The following is a 21896-nucleotide window of genomic DNA, read 5'->3' as shown; positions in this document are numbered from 1 at the left end:
ATTGATGTACACCTTCTTTACTCTGCCTCTGAGAATCTCCTAGCTTCCTTTGAACAGAGATCAAGAAACTCCACCTACAAGGAAGGGGCAGAGTAAGAAAGGAGCAGTGTGGAAGGGGGAGGGGGGAATCCTGTTTGCTCATTCATGGAATACAAAAGAAAATGGCTATAAAAACTCCATGTGTTTTCATACTGTCATGTGTATATACATATATGCATATATATATACACACATACTATAACATGTAATTTAAAAAGTGAAGGTATCTTTTTTGTTTCTGTGCTTATTAAGATGTTAAATGATATAAACAATCCCCTTTTTCAAAATTCAACATTCAAAATCTATATTAGAATAAAAATCCAGTGAGTTTATAAAATGAAGTCCCCCCCAAAAAAATATCCAAAACAGTAGATATTTCAAAGTAGAAAAATATTTCTCAAAAAGATATTTTATAGAGTTGTAAAATAATGAATTACTACAAAAACTGACTTAAATTATTCTTTAAAACAATTATTGGCTATATATATTATACATATGACTTGTAAGATCATCCTAGAATGTACATTTAAAATATTTGTACACTCTTTTCTAATATTCATCTTTTACAAAGTTACAAATTCCAAATTTTTTCCCTCCTTCCCTCCGTAAGAGAGCAAACAATTTGATATTTGTTATATAGCATTATATTTTAAAACACCCGAGGGAGATGAGAATCCAAGGTAAAGTTAAATTCACACAATTGACAAATTGATGATTAAAAACCCTCTACTTCCCTTTTCTCCCACTTCTTTAACTCTCTTAAGCTAGGCTTCATCATCATTCAACTGCTCTCTTCAAAAATCACCAACAATTTCTTAATTGCCAAATTTAATGGCCTTTTCTCCATCCTTTTCCTTCACATCTCTCTGAAACCTTCAATACTATTGTTCATCTCCTAGTTTCCTCTCTTTCGGTTTTTGTGATTGCTCCTTTCAAGTTCTCCAACTCTCTTAAGTCTTTGTTGGATTGTTATTCAGGTCATTCCCAGTAATCACAGGCATTTGCTCCCCAAGACCGCTTGGGGTCTCCTTATCTTCTCCTTTTATAAGTGGTAATCTCATCAGCTGCCATAGATTCAACTATTATTTTTATGTAAAGGATTCTCAGATTTATTTAATCCAATTTTAATTTCTTTTCTAATCTACTTGAAACATGTTTCAAGTCTCCAACTGTCTCTTACATATCTTGAACCTGTGACCAAAATATCTAAAATTGAATTTATTATCTTTTCCCAGGTTTGTCCCTCTTCTTAATTTTCCATGGAGGGTGTCACCATAGTAAGTAATTCAGGCTCACAACTTGGGTGTCCTTCTTGCTAAATGTTTTCCTTTTTCCTTTTTTAGTTGCTGTTCAGTCATGGCCAACTCTCTGTAACTCCAAATGGGGTTTTCTTGGCAGAGATACTAGATTGGTTTGCCATTTCCTTCTCCAGTTCTTCTTACAAATAAGGAAACTGAGGCAAATGGAGTTGTCATTTGCTCAGGGCCACATAATGAGTGTCTGAGGTCAGATTTGAACCCAGGAAGATGAGTCTTCCTACTCTTGCCAATGAGCTATCCCAACTCCCCTTCTATTTTATAGCACCTTTTGTATATACAACCATTTCTCCTCTGATTCTGCAACCACCCTGGTTAAAAAAAATCCTAATCCTTTCCTGATCTGCCCTAGCTTTCACAGTAGATTACAGTTACTCTCTACCATATCCTAGGCATATATAAAATCTCCTACTTGTATTTTATTGTCTCTCTTGCCTTTAATTCCTGGTTTGCTTCAAATCCTAGCTAAAATATCACCTTCTACAAGAATCCTTCATTAAAAGATTTACTTGAAGGCTTTCTTTGCCCTTCTCTTTTAAAAGGGAGAAAAGAGCTGCTAGCTTTCCTCTATGGTCTCTTCAAATTGTCCTAGAATTAGCTTGTTTATATATAGGTTTCACATGCAGTCCTCCTCCATTAGACTGTGAATTTGTTGAGAGTGACAAATGGTTATTATTTTTCTCTTTATCTCTATAACTTAATATGTTATGTAGCATATAGTTCAATAAATTCAATAAATGCTTGTTGAGTGACTGAGTGATCTTTATATCATTATAAGGACAATTTTATATGCAAATGAACTGTTTTTACATTATCTCTTTTGTTTACATATTTTTCAAAATATTTATTTATCAAGAATATACTATTTCATTATGAATTATTATTTTCCTAAAGTAGAATTTTTTTTGCATTAAACATTTAGCACCTTTTCTTCCAAAGTTGCTCACTACAAAAGTTAATTCATCTTCATTGAAAGAACTCCAAGGTTTCACTTCACACCCTGAAAATTGGCAGAGATGACAAAAAATAGCAAAAGTCAATGCTGCAGGGGTTGTGAAATGACAGACATACTAAAACATATTAAAATAATTTTCTATTTTAAAATTTCATATACCTAGATATTTACGTATATGTGTTAAAAAGCTTTATTCTGAAATTTATATATTTAATTTTTTAAGATGCAATCTTCATTCTAGAAGTTTAAATTTTTATAGACAAATAAGTATGTATAAAATAATTCTTCATAGAAAAATAAAAATGTTTCCGTTTTATAATATCAATATAGCACAATCCTCTCATTCTGCAAAAAGTATTTCTTCTCAAAAAATATAACCCGTGAATTACAAAAGAAACATTTAGCTCAGTTTTTGTTGCCAATTACAGAATTGCAGTATATAAGATTTTGAAAAGTTTCTAGGCTGTAAAAAGAGACAAGAAAAGATAGGAGAAAAAATAGGAGAAAGTTCTGAGAACTTTCACAAATCTCAGGTTTGGAAGAGACCTCTGATAACAATTTAGCCAAATCTGAATCTGAACAGGAATTCTCTCTAAATACAATCCTAATACATTATCTAAGCTATCTTAAGATTTATGTGAAGCAGTAGATAAACAATGAAGTAAAAACAATTATTCAATTTACAAAAAAACCAGTTAGCATTTACAGGGAACTGAATAAAAACATTTAATAACTAATTTTGATGGAAGTCATTAACAAATATCTTCAGACATAACTGAATATATGGAGAGGTGAAGGGGATATGGGCAGATAAACACAGTAGCATGGTAGAGAAAAAAAGTAGTTAAAGGACTTGGCTTCAATCCTTGGCTATAATATTTATTGGTTGTGTAACCTTGTCTCTAATTTATTAGAATTTCATTTCCTCTTCCATAAAATAAAGAGACAGGGCCTGGAAGGTCCCTTTCCAGCTCTAAAGCTATAATCCTATGCAACTGCTTGATTTCTCAGGGTCTCAGTTTTCTCATATGTTAATTCAAAATGTTGAATTAGATGACTTCCAAGGGTCTCTTTCAGTTCTAAAAAATTGTGATGGCATATAAAGCATTTTGAATGGAATTTTAAAAACAACTCGGAATTAAAAGCTTTTAAAATTATTTTACCACTAAAAATTAGTCAAAAATAATGTTACACATTAATAACATTAACTCATTTATATAGGGCTTTTTGGTTTATGCAAAAACATCTTTGTCCTAACACACAGTCCTAAGAGATAGGAAGTGAAAGATTATCTATAAAGTAAAGATAAGGAAATTAAGTTAAGTGACTTGTTTGAATTAGAACCAGGGCTAAAACCCAGGTCCTTTTGATTCTAAGCTTAAGAGCTTTTGGCATTAATGACTTCTTTTGGATTTTCAGTTTTCTTTGCTAAAACTCTGAGGTATTATTAACACAAAATACTTTGAATTGAAATACAACTTTGATTATTGATTCCTTTGTTTGTCTTCCTTTAATTTGGGTCTTAGGAACTTCCTACTTTCTAACAGGATAATTGCCTGAAGAGAATGAAATGTAATCTATGACAGTAAACATGTTTTAATGCTGGTACTCTGTTTAATTAATATGAATATATGTATATACATATATACACACACATATACCATTGGTTGAAGCAGCCACTTTGTTGGAAGACATATTTACAATAATAGAGCTAGAGCTAGAAGGGTCTTCAAAGTTCATCTAATCTGTTTCCCTCTTTAAAAAAACTCAGGCTCAGGGAAGTTAAATAACTTGAGCACATGTACAGATTTAGGCTACTTAAAACCATAGCATTTGAACACTCATGGAAGCAATTAATCCTTGTTAATATTTATTTTCCACATGACTTTGTTATATTTTTGTTATACTTTGTTTAAACTGCAAACCAATATCAATAAAATAATACAATGACACTAAGATAATAAATAAACAGGGATTCAAAAATGGCAAAAAAGAGTAGAGCATATATTCTAGATTTGACCTATACTTCTTTCAGAAAGTCTTTGTAACTTCAAAGGTAAGAAATATTAAAAGACTAAACAAACATATAGAATAATCTGACAGAATCAATAAAAATATATGGAAATATAACACAAGTATTTTGGGTAACCTACAAACTGCTAAGTGTAATTGTATACTAGGTAACCATGAACAGTTTAGGCATCAGTCAAAAACATTCTTTAAATATTAAATTTTAATATCTAACAATTAATATATAGCAAATATATAGTACCCTTATGCCTACCTATCATTATAATAAACATATTTTGGTAGGGTTAAGAGAAATAAAATTAATTGTGAACACAACTTTTACCTATATGTTTAAAAAAATTCTTAATCTCAATTATTCCCACCCTACTATCCCTCCTCAAGATAAAAAAATAGACAATAAGCTAATTCAAGATCTAACAAGAATAAGTGGATGTAGATAAAAAAGGGGAATTTTTTTTTTAAAAAGATAAAGGATTCTACTTTTGAGAACATGTTTTGGTAGTATGTTTCTGTGGATGGCGCAGATTTTGAAGTACTGAATCAAATACTTGTAGAAGAAAATCTGGAATGGCACAATATTATATGGGCGTCAAAGGCCATATGTTCTTGGGCTGCAATAAATAGCAAGTCAATTTAGAGTAAAAGAAGGCAGCATACAGTTTTTAATATGACTCAAAGTTCTCATGGGCAAAACCCTAAAATAATTTCAATATTCAAAAATATCCATATTTATACTTTTTACATTGATCAGCATTTTAATAGGCAAAATATCACTATCTTATTCTTTGTTAGCCAGACCATCTGAGACACTTTAATGTAGTTATCAATAAAGTCAACCTTTTAAATAGCACATTAAAGCTCAGGGATACTTACTCTACAAACTGGACATTGCCAATGGCTACTGCTGTCTCTAAGCCTGAATTCATCAGATAAACACTTGGAATGATAAACACGAAAACACAGGTCACATATCAATACCTCTCCAGGCAAATGGCATTCAAAACAATACCAGTCATGATTTTCTGTTTCCCAGTCCTATACAAAACAAAAAACAAAAACAAAACTTGTAATATTTTGTTGACATCTGAAACAATACAGAATAAAATAAAAATTTTGAAGCCCTTTAGAAAATAATATAAGTATTTGGATATTTACTACATTTGATTTGTAGTAAATTTATTTTTAAATCTAGAATCTTGAAGGACTTCAATAATTCTTAAAAATGCTGTCTTTAACATTATCAAAAAAGATAAAATTTGTAAACCAATCCAAATATATTAATATTCAAATGTATAAAATTGTCTACTAATCTTTTATATAACCAATGATCAATTTGTTAATAATTGTTTATTAACTTATAAATTAATTTTTCAACAATTTAATGAATGAATTTGAATAAATAATAAATGTCCTAAACAATCTTCCATTCAATCACCAAAGTGGTATTTCTACGGTACAGTGGACCAGTATAATTATGTCATCTTGCCTACTCAATAAACTTCAAATGGCTCCCTATCACCTCCAACATCAAATATAAAATACTCTGGCATTCCAAGCCCTTCATTCTCTCCCCACAACCTTTTCAGTCTTACATCTTATGCTAAACCATATAGTCTTTACTCTAATAACACTGGCCTCCTGAGCTGCAATTAGAATAAAGCACTCCCATCTGTTGGGCTCGGGACATTTTTTTTAGTTGTCCCTCATGCCTAGAATGCTTTCCTTTTTTTATCCTATTTCTTGTATTCTCTGACTTCCTTGAATTATGAGCTAAAATTCTTCTACAAGAAGCTTTCCTCAACTATTCTTAATTTTAGTGCCTAAAAATAATCCTATTTATCCTATATATAGCTTGTTTGTATTTATTTGCTGGTTGTTCCTGCCCCCCCCATTATAGTATGAGATCCTTGAAGACAGGAGCTGTCTTTTGCCTTAATTTGTACCCCCAGAATTTAGCAGAATTTCTGGCGCAGAGCAGGTGCTGAATAAATGCTTTTTTACTAAGTCATCAGAGATTTTGTTTTAATAAAGAAACTATTAAAATTGTTAAGAATCTAGAATACTGTGGAGTCCCATGAGAGATCATACTCATTGATAAATTATAATTAGTATTTTTTTCACAATGTTAGAATTATTTCATTTAAATAACTCCCAAACTACCACTAACTAGCATATAAGCGTTTGGTTATGTTATCAAATTCAGAATCTGAATTTGAAGGAATACAGTTTAAAAAGTAAAAACTAAAAGTTTACCAAAATACATGTTAAAATGTAGCCATTTTTAGGGCTGACTCTGACTATGGATATTATTGGATGTAAAAAAAATCTAATTGCTAGTACACAAATGATCTCTGCATTTTTTCCCAACTAAGCCTTCTCACAGTTATTGTTTCAAGTTCTTCATAAAAATGACCTATGTATAAAAAAGGTGATGAAGTTAATTTGCAATCTTGTTTTATGGAACTGAACTCCCTTCCCTCAATTCCTTTAAGTGCTTTACCATGATTAGCACTAGCTCTTCTTGAACAACAAGATTGGATAAATTTTCCACAAACCAAGTCCAGTCAAGACTATCAGCATCTAAACTGAAGAATGTAATTCAAAAGCTTAACATCCTCGTAAACATTTCTGGGCTACTAATATTATGACTTTACTTAAATTTACTTAAATTAGGGGCATAATTATCAAGGTAGCATGAATATTATTATTCACTTAGCTGGCAAAGGTATTTATATCTATCAATACATAAAATTAATCAAAAAATAATTTGGCTTTGTAATTATAACTTGAAAAGATAGTTGGCACAAACTAATATTATCCCTTGAGTTGCTCTAATGATAATGTATAGACAGTCTATCTCATTTTCCTTGAAACTAAAGAAATGGTATATAACTTCTTCATATATATAAAGAAAGCTTTTTTTTTAAAGTAAATTCTTTGGTTGGTTTCAATTTCACAAACAATTGCTAACAATTTGTGTTTTTGTGTAGATGTTTTGCTGAATTTTAAGTTATGGAGATATCTTATATGATTTTGTCATCACATATCTGGTTAAATATAATAAGAGAACATTGCTATCTCACATCATTTGTACATTTTTCAATTTTTTAAAATCAAGAAGTGATTTTCACAAAATAGCCAAAATAGCAATCAATAGAATTCAGGCTACTTAATAGAAGAAAGCAAGATACCCTTTGATCCAGCAGTGTTACTTCTGGGCTTAGATCCCAAAGAGATCATAAAGAAGGGAAAGGGACCTGTATGTGCATGAATGTTTGTGGCAGCCCTCTTTGTAGTGGCCAGAAACTGGAAACTGAGTAGATGCCCATCAATTGGAGAATGGCTGCATAAATTGTGGTATATGAATATTATTGTTCAGTAAGAAATGACCAGCAGGATGATTTCAGAAAGTCCTGGAGAGACTTACATGAATTGATGCTAAGTGAAACGAGATCATTATATACTTCAACAACAATAGTATATGATGACCAATTCTGATGGACCTGGCTATCTTCAGCAATGAGATGAACCAAATCAGTTCCAATGGAGCAGTAATGAACTGAACCAGCTACAGCCCAGTGAAAGAACTCTGGGAGATGACTAAGAACCATTACACTGAATTACCAATCCCTATATTTTTGCCTGCTGGCATTTTGGATTTACTACACAGGCTAATTGTACAATATTTCAGAGTCTGATTCTTTTTGTACAGCAAAATAACAGTTTGGTCATGTATATTTATTTTGTATTTAATTTATACTTTAATATATTTAACATCTACTGGCCATCCTGCCATCTAGGGGAGGGGGTCGGGGGAAGGAAGGGAAAAATTGGAACAAAAGGTTTGGCAATTGTCAATGCTGTAAAATTACCCATGCATATAACTTGTAAATAAAAAGCTATTAAAAAAATAAATAAATAAAAAAAGAAAGAGAAAAAAAATCTTCTCCAAAAGAAATAATAGATGTTGTTTCTATCATATAATAGTTTTAGATCAAATTTTTCATGATAATATAAAATTAAAGTGTGATCATAAATATATACTAAAGTAGGATAATTCAAATTGGGTTAAATATTTAGAAATTTGTCTATTTCATGTCTCCTCCACTTTGTTGCCAAAGTGATTTGCTTCAAGCACAGGTCTGATCAGGTTGCTTCTCAACAAAATTCAAGAATTTTTTATTACCTCTATGATCAAATTTAAACTTCTGGGCATATTGATCCTGCATGTCCTGCCTCATTCTCTACTATTTTCTTCTCTGATCTAGCTTGCTATTCTTTATTTTTTTTTTAAATAATAACTTTTTATTGACAGAACCCATGCCAGGGTAATTTTTTTTACAATATTATCCCTTGCACTCACTTCTGTTCCGATTTTTCCCTCCCACCCTCCACCCCCTCCCCTAGATGGCAAGCAGTCCTATATATGTTGAATATGTCGTAGTATATCCTAGATACAATATATGTGTGCAGAACCAAACAGTTTTCTTGTTGCACAGGGAGAATTGGATTCAGAAGGTAAAAATAACCTGGGAAGAAAAACAAAAATGCAAACAGATTACATTCATTTCCCAGTGTTTTTTTCTTTGGGCGTAGCTGCTTCTGTTCATCATTGAGCAATTGAAATTGAATTAGGTCTCTTTGTCAAAGAGATCCACTTCCATCAGATTATATTTTCATACAGTATCATTGTTGATGTATATAACGATCTCTTGGTTCTGCTCATTTCACTTAGCATCAGTTCATGTAAGTCTCTCCAAGACTCTCTGTATTCATCCTGCTGGTCATTTCTTACAGAACAATAATATTCCATAATATTCATATACCACAATTTACCCAACCATTCTCCAATTGATGGGCATCCATAGTTTCTAGCCACTACAAACAGGGCTGCCACAAACATTTTGGCACATACAGGTCCCTTTCCCTTCTTTAGTATCTTCTTGGGGTATAAGCCCAGTAGTAGCACTGCTGGGTCAAAGGGTATGTACAGTTTGATAACTTTTGGGGCATAATTCCAGATTGCTCTTCAGAATGGTTGGATTCATTCACAACTCCACCAATAATGTATCAGTGTCCCAGTTTTCCCGCATCCCCTCCAACAATCATCATTATTTTTTCCTGTCATCTGAGCCAATCTGACAGGTGTGTAGTGGTATCTCAGAGTTGTTTTAATTTGCATTTCTTTGATTAATAATGATTTGTAACACTCTTTCATATGAGTGGTAATAATTCATCATCTGAATATTGTCTGTTCATATCCTTTGACCATTTGTCAATTGGAGAATGGCTTGGTTTCTTATAAATTAGAGTCAGTTCTCTATATATTTTGGAAATGAGGCCTTTATCAGAACCTTTAACTGTGAAGATGTTTTCCCAGTTTGTTGCTTCCCTTCTAATCTTGTTTGAATTAGTTTTGTTTGTACAGAAGCTTTTTAATTTGATGTAATCAAAATTTTCTATTTTGTGATCAATAATGGTCTCTAGTTCATCTTTGGTTACAAATTTCTTCCTCCTCCACAAGTCTGAGAGATAAACTATCCTATGTTCCTCCAATTTGTTTATAATCTTGTTCTTTATGCCTAAATCATGGACACATTTTGATCTTATCTTGGTATACGGTGTTAAGTGTGGGTCCATGCCTAATTTCTGCCACACTAATTTCCAGTTATCCCAGTAGTTTTTGTCAAATAATGAATTCTTATCCCAAAAGTTAGGATGTTTGGGTTTGTTAAACACTAGATTGCTATAGTTGACTAACCTGTCTTGTGAACCTAACCTGTTCCACTGATCAACTAATCTATTTCTTAGCCAATACCAAATGGTTTTGGTGACTGCTGCTTTATAATATGTTTTAGATCAAGTACAGCTAGGCCACCTTCATTTGATTTTTTTTTTTCATTAATTCTTTTGAGATTCTCAACCTTTTATTATTCCATATGAATTTTGTTGTTATTTTTTCTAGATCATTAAAATATTTTCTTGGAAGTCTGAATGGTATAGCACTAAATAAATAGATTAGTTTAGGGAGTATTGTCATCTTTATTATATTCGCTTGGCCTATCCAGGAGCACTTAATATTTTTCCAATTATTTAAGTCAGACTTTATTTGTGTGGAGAGTTCTTTTGTAATTTTGCTCATATAATTCCTGACTTTCCTTTGGTAGATAGATTCCCAAATATTTTATGCTGTCGACAGTTATTCTGAATGGAATTTCTCTTTGTATCTCTTGCTGTTGGATTTTGTTGGTGATGTATAAAAATGCTGAGGATTTATGGGGATTTATTTTATAACCTGAAACTTTGCTAAAGTTACAAATTATTTCTAATAGCTTTTTAGTAGAATCTCTGGGGTTCTCTCTAAGTATACCATCATATCATCTGCAAAGAGTGATAGTTTGGTTTCCTCATTGCCTACTCTAATTTCTTTAATCTCTTTCTCAACTCTTATTGCCAAAACTAGCATTTCTAATACAATATTAAATAGTAATGGTGACAGTGGGCAACATTGCTTCACTCCAGATCTTACTGGGAAAGGTTCCAGTTTTTCCCCATTGCATATGATGCTCACTGATGGTTTTAAATATATGCTCCTGACTATTTTAAGAAAAAGTCCATTTATCCCTATACTCTCAAGTGTTTTTATTAGGAATGGATGTTGGATTTTATCAAATGCTTTTTCTGCATCTATTGAGATGATCATATGGTTTTTGTTAGTTTGCTTATTGATATAGTCAATTATGCTAATAGTTTTCCTAATATTGAACCAGCCCTGCATTCCTGGTATAAATCCTACTTGGTCATAGTGTATTATCCTGGGAATGATTTTGCTAATATTTTATTTAAGATTTTAGCATTGATATTCATTAGGGAGATTGGTCTATAATTTTCTGTTTTCAGCCTAACTGGTTTAGGTATCAGTACCATATCTGTGTTGTAAAAGGAGTTTGGTAGGACTCCTTCAATCCCTATTTTTTCAAATAGTTTATATAGCATTGGAGTTAATTGTTCTTTAAATGTTTGGTAGAATTCACATGTAAATCCATCTGGTCCTGGGGATTTTTTCTTAGGGAATTGGTTAATAGCTTATTCTATTTATTTTTCTAAGATGGGACTGTTTAGGATATTTACTTCTTCCTCTGTTAATCTGGGCAAGCTATATTTTTGAAGTTATTTTTCCATTTCATTTAAATTGTCGAATTTATTGCCATAAAGTTGGGCAAAGTAATTCCTAATTATTGCTCTAATTTCCTCTTCATTAGTGGTGAGTTCTCCCTTTTCATTTTTAAGACTAACAATTTGATTTTCCTCTTTCCTTTTTTTAATCAGATTTACTAAGGGTTTGTCTATTTTGTTGGTTTTTTCATAGAACCAACTCTTAGTTTTATTAATTAATTCAATAGTCTTTTTACTTTCAATTTTATTGATCTCTCCTTTTATTTTTAGAATTTCAAGTTTAGTGTTTGACTAGGGGTTTTTAATTTGTTCCTTTTCTAGCATTTTTAGTTGCAAGCCCAATTCATTGACCTTCTCTTTCTCTATTTTATGCAAGTAGGCCTCTAAAGATATGAAATTTCCCCTTATTACCGCTTTGGCTGCATCCCACACATTTTGGTATGATGTCTCATTATTGTCATTTTCTTGGGTGAAGTTATTAATTATGTCTACGATTTGCTGTTTCACCCAATCATTCTTTACTATGAGATTATTTAGTTTCCAATTATTTTTTGGCCTACTTTCCCCTGGCTTTTTGTTGAGTGTAATTTTTATTGCATCGTGGTCTGAAAAGGATGCATTTACTATTTCTGCCTTACTGCATTTGAGTTTGAGGTTTTTATGTCCTAATATATGGTCTATTTTTGTATAGGTTCCATGTACTGCTGAAAAGAAAGTGTACTCCTTTCTGTCTCCATTTCGTTTTCTCCAGAGATCTATCATATCTAACTTTTCTAGTATTCTATTTACCTCTTTGACTTCTTTCTTATTTATTTTGTGGTTTGATTTATCTAATTCTGAGAGTGCAAGGTTGAGATCTTCCACTATTATAGTTTTGCTGTCTATTTCCTCCTGCAGCTTTCTTAATTTCTCTTTTAAGAATTTAGATGCTACACCACTTGGTGCATATATGTTTAATATTGATATTGCTTCATTATTTATGCTACCCTTTAGCAAGATATAGTGCCCTTCCTTATCTCTTTTAATTAGATCAATTTTTGTTTTTGCTTGATCTGAGATCAGGATGGCTACCCCTGCTTTTTTGACTTCACCTAAAGCATAGTAGATTTTGCTCCAGTCTTTTACCTTTATTCTGCATGTATCTCCCTGCTTCAGGTATGTTTCTTGTAAACAACATATTATAGGATTCTGGCTTTTAATCCATTCTGCTAATCGCTTCCTCTTTATTGGTAAGTTTACCCCATTCACATTTATGGTTAAAACTAGCTTGCTATTCTTCAAACATGGCAGTTCAACTGCTGTCTCTGGTCTTTGTAGTGACATCATCTATCTGGCAGCCATTATCTTCTCAACTTTGCCTCCTAGAATCACTCTGATTTATTTTGTGTAAATTCTGTATCTACTTCTGTTTTATATGTTGTTCTCTCAGACAATCTGGAAGCTCCTTTAGAGGAAGGACTGTTTCACATTTTGCCTTTATACACCTTGCACCTAGGACAATATCTGGCAAATAGCAGGTACTATAGGAATGGTTGATGAATAGAGATATTTCATGTAAAGGTCTAATTGCTCCCTGGCAAAACTGGTACGGCCTAATCTTCAATCTCAACACAGCAATTGAAAATACATTCTAGCTTTCTCCAAAAATAAATTCTACTAAATTATATTAAATGGCAAAAGAAATAATTATGTGTAATAAATAGAGATGCTTATATCTTACAGAAGAGTTATTTAAAGTAACAAAATCTGCATATTAATGGTCAGGCCTAAAATTCAACACATTTAAACACATTCAGGGTGTACTTTCAGTGTGGTCCACCAGATGTCATCAGCTACTCCATAACATAGTTAAATGGAATTCAGAAAAGCAAAGCATTGAGTAATGCTTCCATTTGTAAAAGAATAGATAAAAATATTATCCTTCAAAACTGGAGATGGTAATAATAGAATTTTAAGAAATTACTCTATATTTAATGATTTCAACTATCCTATTAAAAGACAGAAATGTATAGGAAAAATAAAAAAATTCAGGATATACTCCAGAGTGTCAAAAGAGTTCACTTGTTTTGGTCTGTTGTTCTAAAGAAAGATTTCCTAATATAGCACTTTTAAGACATGAACCAAAAAAAAAAATCTTATCTACATTTCACAATTTTGCTTGGTATTATAATATGCACAGGATTACAGAGGAATTCATACATGGAGAATGTAGTGATATACACCATTGATATACAATTTCTACTACAAATTACTACAGATTACTTTCTATTTTTATGTTTTCCCATATTTTAAATTGCTATTCATGAAAAGAAAACAGTAGGCAAACAAATATTTGTAGTGGCTTAAAAGGTATTAAGCTATTCTTATAAACACAAAGATTAAGATCTTTTTCTTAACTCAGTGAATTCTTTAGAGATGTCAGAAAAATATCATGTTGACCAATTGCTATGGACCAGAACTTGAAACAAGGTACTAAGTGAAATTAAGGAGACAATGGTTATCTAGTTTAGCATGGATCAGTATGACTGATTTAATCTTACAACAAATAATGGTTTCCTAGTGATATAATGATTGGTTTATACTCAGTGTGGAGCATATAAGCAGGGACTGAGAGCCACAGAGGAGAAGCTTTCAGAGGGCAGAGAAGACAGGTGGGAGCTCAAGCTCTTGGAATCAAGGACGGACAGACATTCATTCGATCTTCAGGCAGGCCACTGGTGGCAGGCTCTCCTCCTACATTTCTCCACTGAGACTAAGGCTGGTCTGTCTGAAAGGCTCTGCAGAAAGCTGCCCAGCCCCAGGAAGGAGATAAGAAAGAATCTGAACTACAAGAAAGTTAACCTGGCCCCAGGAAAAAGAGACAAGACTTTGAAAGAGATAATAAAGGATTTGGACTAAAGAAGACTGCTCCCAGAGACCCAAGAAAACTGAACAAAGAACACTACAACCAATACATTTATTTTCATTGTAAAGTCGATGTATTAAAAAAAAAAGAAAACTCAATGAAAAGAAAAATCATTTAAAGATCTAACTGTTCATCATTAAGATCATAAAAATCTAAAATTTGCTCTAGCAGGTCTAAATAAAAAATATGGGGCTGATGTAGTGAGAAAATGTACTCAGAATTTCAACAAGTTTGTAATTTATAAGGATTTAAAATCTTCATAATTCAGCAATTGCCTTGATACCTCAATATATATAAATCCACTACTTGACCACATTGCCCAAAGAACTGATTTAACAATTTGTAAAAATATCTATCCTAGTAATAGTAATCCTTTATATTTCACTAACATGTTTAAGGTCAAGCACTGTTCGCTCCATTTTACAGATAAGAAAACTGAAAAATAATGAAATTAAAACTTGCCCAGAATAGACAAAGCAAACTAGTGGGAAAGCTAAGACTAGAATTCCAAGTCTCCTAAGCCTAGCATCTCTTTCTTTATAGCCAATTATATTAGGGTAAAAAGGAGGCTTCAATTTTATTCAGCTTTCCTTAATAAATATATGTAAAGATATAAATACATGTATGTATAAAATATATAGATGATATTATTAAATGCATGTAATGATACATTATTTGTCTTTGCTTTGGCAGGGTGAGGTAGGGCTTTGTGATTATATCAGTGGGTGAAACTCTTAGGGTGCAAACTATGCAGATATACAACTCGTATCTAACTTGCCTAAAGTTAAGAGTTACCTAAAGAATAGAGGGGTTAAGTGTCTAATCCAGAGTCATGGTAATAATGTGAGAAGCAGGACATAAATACAGGTCTTCCTATTTCCAAACCAGTTTTTCTATCTACTGTCATACTACTCCTCAATAGTTTTCATTCATAGCTACAAAATAAAATTCGATCTTTATAATTTATTGTTGGTTTTTACTTTTGTAGTAATGCATTCGATTTCTCATGAACAAAGATAAAAATGTGATAAAAAAAATTTCTAACTATACTATCTGAATAATAGAATTTAGAAAGAGACATGTCCTGATAATCTAGATATGTTCTGAAAAGGAGGCAGGGTATTAAAATCTTAAACTATTTTACAAATATAATCGAATTTCTTATTAAAGAAAGATTAATCTTATAATAATTAAAATTATAATAACAGCTAGCATTTATCTAACTATGTGTCAAGTGCTGTGCTAAGTACTTTACAAATACTAGCTCACTTGATTATAATGTATAAAGGAAATACTTAATCGTTAATAAATTATGATGAATTTCTTTGTAACCGAGAAAGGTAATGGATGGAACATGTGATTTTATATAACACGAACAATCTGAAATACTTGAAGGAAAAAATTGTCTCAGAGAATACAGTTCTAACTTCCAAGATACTTAAAATATATACCATATCTAGTATAAATTTCAGGTAAAACATGTAAAGTAAATTAATTAAAAAAAAAGACATTTTCTTAAAATTGTAATCATATCAAACTTTAATTATAAAACTACAGGGATAAAGATGGGCAGGGAAGAAAAAAATCTGAAATTAGTTCTTCCCCTGTAGCAATGTTCTGTAAAAGGAAGCTAAGGAGACTACTTCTTGCCATGGTCTTATGTTTATTTTGCAGAATAAGGTTCTTAGCACCAATCCAACAACAAATTCAAATGATAATTTCTGACATACCTGAAAGTCCCAAAGTATATATAAATTGAATCCTGTTTCTATAATAAATCTGTGAGTGAAAATGCAAAATGAATTTTCACAAATGATTCACTATGAATTCTGATTTATCCCACTTATCTCTAAACATGACTTTTTTAAAACTATATCAAAAAATACACACAAAAAAGTGATCCAATTGTTGCTAATTACAATTGAAAAGAAAACTAAGATAGTGAAATTCTAACTTAGACAAAAGAATAAAAATTGATTTCACCATTCCATAAGTAGCTATATATGTTTGGGTGTTATAATAGTATGAAATTCTGCTTACCAGGCAATACAAACAGGATTGAGTGGAAAGAAAGTATTCAAATTGAAGTAGAAGAACTTAACAGCCAAGACCTGAGTTCAAGTTTCCAGTTTCTCTTGAATCATTAGCAGCAAAACAAACTGGTAGAAGCATTCCAACAGAAAATGTAAGCTACATTCCCTGTACTGTATTATTTTTGTAGTGACATCAACTATGGAAGAAGAAACAAGAGACCCTGAGTTCAGGTTTGGCAGGTAAGTAAATGGGGAAATAATTTATAGCAATGGTGAATTTACATTCTGATCAATTTTAAAATTAATACTGAAAATGAATTTTCTGATTTTTACTTTGCTTAATGACATATGAACAAAACTACTACAAAATTGCAGGCTCTATCTGCAGTGGTCATCATACAGATGACATTAATTATACTGACTCCCAGATTAAGTCAGTTAAAACATATTAAAATAGTGACTGGTCAAATTCAAAACTAGCTTATCTTATATATTACTTCATACAATAGTATAAGGAAATCTCACTGTCCAAGGACTGCAAACATCTAATATTTTCATTTTGAACTCAAAGAAATGAAGCTCAACAGAAATAGGTAATCAAAAGAAAATCCTTATTTTAAATCCTGCTGATGATGGAAAATTCTGCTCAAAGAATAATCTCATTTACTGAATACCTAATGTAGTGACATTTCATGAGATGGGAGGCAACAGGTTTTAGGAAAAAAATAGTAATACTAGGTAGTATTTATAAAGTAGTATCTTAAGATTTGCAAAGTACCTCACAGATATCTCATTTTATCTTCATTAACAATCCTGAGATGTGCGTGTTATTATCTGCATTTTTATAGAGAAGGAAAACAGGCAGAGATCAAATGACTTGTCCAGGGGTCACAAAGCTAGTAAGAATCTGAGGTCACATTTGAACTCATTTCCCTGCCTCCAGTCCACTACTCAATCCACTATTTCTGTTAGAATGAAAAACTTCTCTCTGTTGTTATTATATATCAACAGAATGTTGCTACTTTGCAAAATCTATGAGATAAATTGTAGCACTATTGTCTTAGTTTTTTTTTTTTTCTAAAAAAGAAATTAAAAAGCAGGCTGTTGCAGTAAGTGAAAGTGTATCGAGAACTCTCCACACTGTTAGCATCCTTCAAACTCTTAACACTGATACACCATAGAAAGAGGTAAGAACTCAAAAGATGCTATCAAGGAGATGAGTATTGCTGATGAGGTGACAAAAATATATAACTGCCAAGTCCCTTGTGTGTATCTTAAGTAATGGGGTAATATAGGTGGCACATAATACTCCTGGGAACACAATAGAGCACAGAATAGAAAGTATAGCAAGACACAAAAGGAGAAACACCCAGGAAAAATTCAACTCTGTGGTTGTGTTCTCTGTTGCAACCAAGTCCAATCTATATTTGCTCCTTTTCATCTGTAGATTCCTATGTAAGTAGCATTGTTAAGGCAAGTTTCAAGGGAGAACCCCGATTATCCCTACTTTTATGTACTGGCTATGAGTAACTCCAGCATGGAAGAGAGACTATTCATTTCCTACAGACCTCAACTCTGTAGCTCTTTTCCTACTAAACATTAGATGAAGAAAAATGATAATTCTAAATTCCTAACTCTTTACCAATAAAATGATTTAAAAAGTACCATTTGAATTTCAGTTTTTCCTCAAATTTTCTCTTATCTACAATAATATCAATAATATACCAGACTAGAAATTATTCATCATAGAAAATCTGTCCCTATAAGAAAGAGTTGGTACACAAAGGATAAGTATTAAAAAAAAAATAGGTATTTACAAAAAAATCTTAAGGCTTCAAAGTGTTATATAAATGATCTCATTTGGTTCTCACAACCATTTTATAAGATAGTATAGGCATAACAATCCTTATTTTATGGAGGGGAAACTGAGGCTAAAAGAAATTAAGTAACTTGCTTATAGTTACACAATTCATAAGTATCAGAGATTCTCTTATCTTATCTATCTGATCTTATCTTATCTCTGATATCTCCTAGATTCTCCACTCTTATCTATTATGCCATACAGTTGGGAAAAATAAACAAACAAAACAATAAAAAACTAGTATGTTGAAGGTGAACCCTAAAAAAAAGCTATAGAAAGTAGATGTCCATAAACTAGAGAATGGCTACACAAATCATGGTTCATAAAAATAATGATATTACTGTGTTCTAAGAAATTATGATTATGGAATTGTATGGAAAAATCAAATGAACAGACACAAAGTGAAGTTAGTAGAGATAAGAAAGCAATATACTATAAGAAAACAATGATTACAAAAATGTAAACAGAAAGATCAGGAAAATTAAGAAAAACAAGAATGCTTCAGGATTACAAAGAATAAGCAGTCACAAAGAATAAATATAAAACATCTCCTCTCATTCCTTTGCAGAACTGAGGTCCATAGATATGGAACATTGTATATATTTTCAGGCTTTGTTGATGTTTTAATCAATTTTGTTTAATTTTTATTTTCCTTTTTCATATTTTTTTCTTTCCTTACTATATATTTCTTTTTGCAGGGAGGAAAATAGGGAGATGTGCTAGAAGAAAGTTAGGCAATGTAAAAACAAAAGATAAATAAAAAATTATTTAAAACATGTAATAACAGATTATATTCTTTTTTAAAAATTAAATTCTTTTTCAATAGATGAAATCCATCAGCAGGTTACATCCTACAACCTTCAAAAACCTCCTAAAATGTAATAAAGCTGACAACTAAAGCCACTATTTAAAAATGTATAATCAGAAGATGCTTAATTTTTTTCATTATTAATAACTTAAAATGTTCTTGGGAAGATTAATATAACACTGGCATAGTTTAAAACACTGATATTTAAAGATAATAATACCATCCTTAAATTAATGTGTGTGTATGTGTGTGTACACATATATATTAAACATTTGCCCACAGGAAAATAAGGCAGGGAACATATGTTCAAATGACATATGCACAAAAGCATTTAATAAATAGATTGTTAAAGGGGGAATGTTAGTTGGATCATTTGGCCCATAGAATAGATGTTCTCTTTGCCAATAAAAGCCTCTTGGGATAAATAAAAAAAATAATTCCCTTTTATAAAATAAACTATCTTTTTTTCCACCCAAAATATCCTAAATACAGTTGATAGGGACTGAAGAAAGAAGATAATCTCTCCCTTTCTCACTTATAGCTGCTAGTATTTTGGGAGGTAAAAAAGTGTTTTCTCTTAGACTGCATGGTATTATCACTTGTAAAAAAGTTTACAAACAATAAATAGATAAAATCTTGGCTTACCCTCCCAATGTCATATCATATCCACCTGAGTTCACCCTCTACTTCTAATAGGATTTGAATGTAAACCATCAATGGACTATCATATTAATCTCTTACATTTAAATATTCCACTTACAGAGCTATCTAAGGTAGTTGTTATATATCAATACCATACATGAAATGTGACTATAATGCATTATATGACTATTAAAAAGGTATTCTATTAAGTAACACAAAAATTTTCACTACTTTTTATTATGTATACTTCTACATATGCATTTTAAAGATTAATTACTATAAAATTTATAAATGTTATAACTTAAGAATTGAAAAATATTAAAAGGACTCTTTCTAATGTTTATGTCTATAGGGAAACATTTGTGAGGTCTTTGCATTTTAGACTTAGCTTTTCTTTTTATCCTATTAAACTTAGTTCTTTTTATCCCACAAAATTATTTTCATAAATATTCATTTTCTATACTAGATAACAAATCTGATACAAATATAACATGACCATGCTTTGAGATAACTCATTAAATGTGAAAGCATAGGTAGATGAACAAAAGAGTGGGAAGATTAAATGCTTATTATATTTTTTTTTAAAGTTCTGATTTATAGGAATTCATAAAAACTCTGGGAACAAAACCCATAATTAATGGTTAAAAAAAAGTCTGCTACTGTAAAATATGACTCAGAAACAAATAAAAATGTAAAATGATTAAGACAAACCATCTACCATATAGTAGATTCTAAAAGTATTTGTGGAAGTGAACTGATTAACAAGAAAAAAAATACTCTAATAACCTGGGAATAATAAAAGCATTTAGGAAAAGAAAACACAGAACAAGAACTTAGAGAGGCAGAACAATTAAAGATGAAGCAATTAAAGATGAAAAAGCTATAACTGTAAGTCATACAGCCAGTCAAATAGAGAAATAGTTTTTACGAAGGAATCTCCAGATGACCCACAAACTTATATCCTATGGATAAAGTCTGTGGAACACAGTATTTGATGACAACTTCCAATGCAGTTATTACAAAAATAATCATTGAGTAAAACAGCATGATATATTATGTATTTCAGAGTAGTTAAAAGCCATTATTATCTAAACTAATAATTTTGTAATATATTTTTACCATAAAATCATAAAAAGCAATCTTTTCTTTTAAATAGTCTGACAGTGAGTTCGTTATCTTAAGAAAAATAATTTCACTGGAAACATTTTTTATTTTTATATGGTACAAAAATAAGGAAGTAATTATGACACTTTTTCAGTATAACTAATGCCTATATCACAAGACAAATAATTAAACATTTTTTTATTTTATAATTTTTCTACTCATTGGATATGAAATTTTTTGTTTTCAACTCAACTAACATAAACAAAGTTATACAGTTGTCAGACCAAAATAGCTATTTTTATGAACCAGCATGTCTCTGGAACAATATTTGTTAGTTAACTCCTGCTGAGGAACTAGGAAAGGACACAATTATAAGCCTGTGTTTGCTAGTTCACTGTTGTAATAAAGCAAGAAAAGGAAATACAACATTTTTTTTTTCCTTTTGAACACCTTAAAATAGGAGCAGCAAAGACTATCTTTTAGGCTTTTAATTCAAGGCTTTCATGAACTAATTTAAAAACACATGTAATAACCCAAATAGTTAAGCTCTATTCAATCAATTTTAAAATCTGGCATATTCTGAACCTATCATTTTAAAAGAATATCTTTAAAAACAAAGTCATTTCCAAACCAGAATTTGAAACATTAGAAACACAAAGCAAGGACTTTTAAATGCTATATACTAAAGTAATTTAACATCAAATAAGGAAAAGAAAAATTAACTCCTAGGAATAATCATTGAAGCAAAATAAACAGATAAAAAATTAATGTTTATAATATAATCCAAGCAAATGAAGGTTTAAAAATAAGAATAAGATAAAAATAGGACAGAACAACCTACTAGTCTATTTTGATTTTTGTACATGTGCCACAAAAAGACAGAATCACTAGTTCACTAAGGTATTAGCCCGGAAAAAATTAACATATGGATCCTCTCTACTTAGTACCAAAATTCAACTTGCAGCCCTTAATTAGGCCCTAACATCTCTCTCCTGAGGTCCATTCTTTTCAACTGTCAAACTGTCA

General features: G+C 31.1%; 1 protein-coding gene across 10 annotated transcripts in view; it reads right to left on the bottom strand.

The window, feature by feature from the left end:
* ZMYND11 (zinc finger MYND-type containing 11) overlaps positions 1–21896 on the bottom strand; it is a 144005-nt gene that overhangs the window by 38072 nt on the left and 84037 nt on the right. For 7 of the 10 annotated variants that reach the window (XR_004229743.1, XM_031939593.1, XM_031939592.1 and 4 more), the window contains one exon: positions 5215–5376. The exons of 2 other annotated variants lie outside the window; for them this stretch is intronic. Coding sequence is in view for 6 of the 8 variants with exons in the window: in XM_031939593.1 (XP_031795453.1) it covers positions 5215–5376 (162 nt within the window). In the remaining 2 variants the exon portion in view is untranslated. Of the gene's footprint in view, positions 1–2280; positions 2432–5214; positions 5377–21896 lie in introns of those variants that run through there. One more of the 10 variants, XM_031939600.1, reaches the window with a different exon arrangement.

The sequence above is a fragment of the Sarcophilus harrisii genome, chromosome 5 (assembly GCF_902635505.1).
Source record: "Sarcophilus harrisii chromosome 5, mSarHar1.11, whole genome shotgun sequence".
NCBI lineage: Eukaryota > Metazoa > Chordata > Mammalia > Dasyuromorphia > Dasyuridae > Sarcophilus > Sarcophilus harrisii.
The sequence above is the reverse complement of the archived record's forward strand: the minus strand, read 5'-3'. Positions and strand labels throughout refer to the sequence as shown.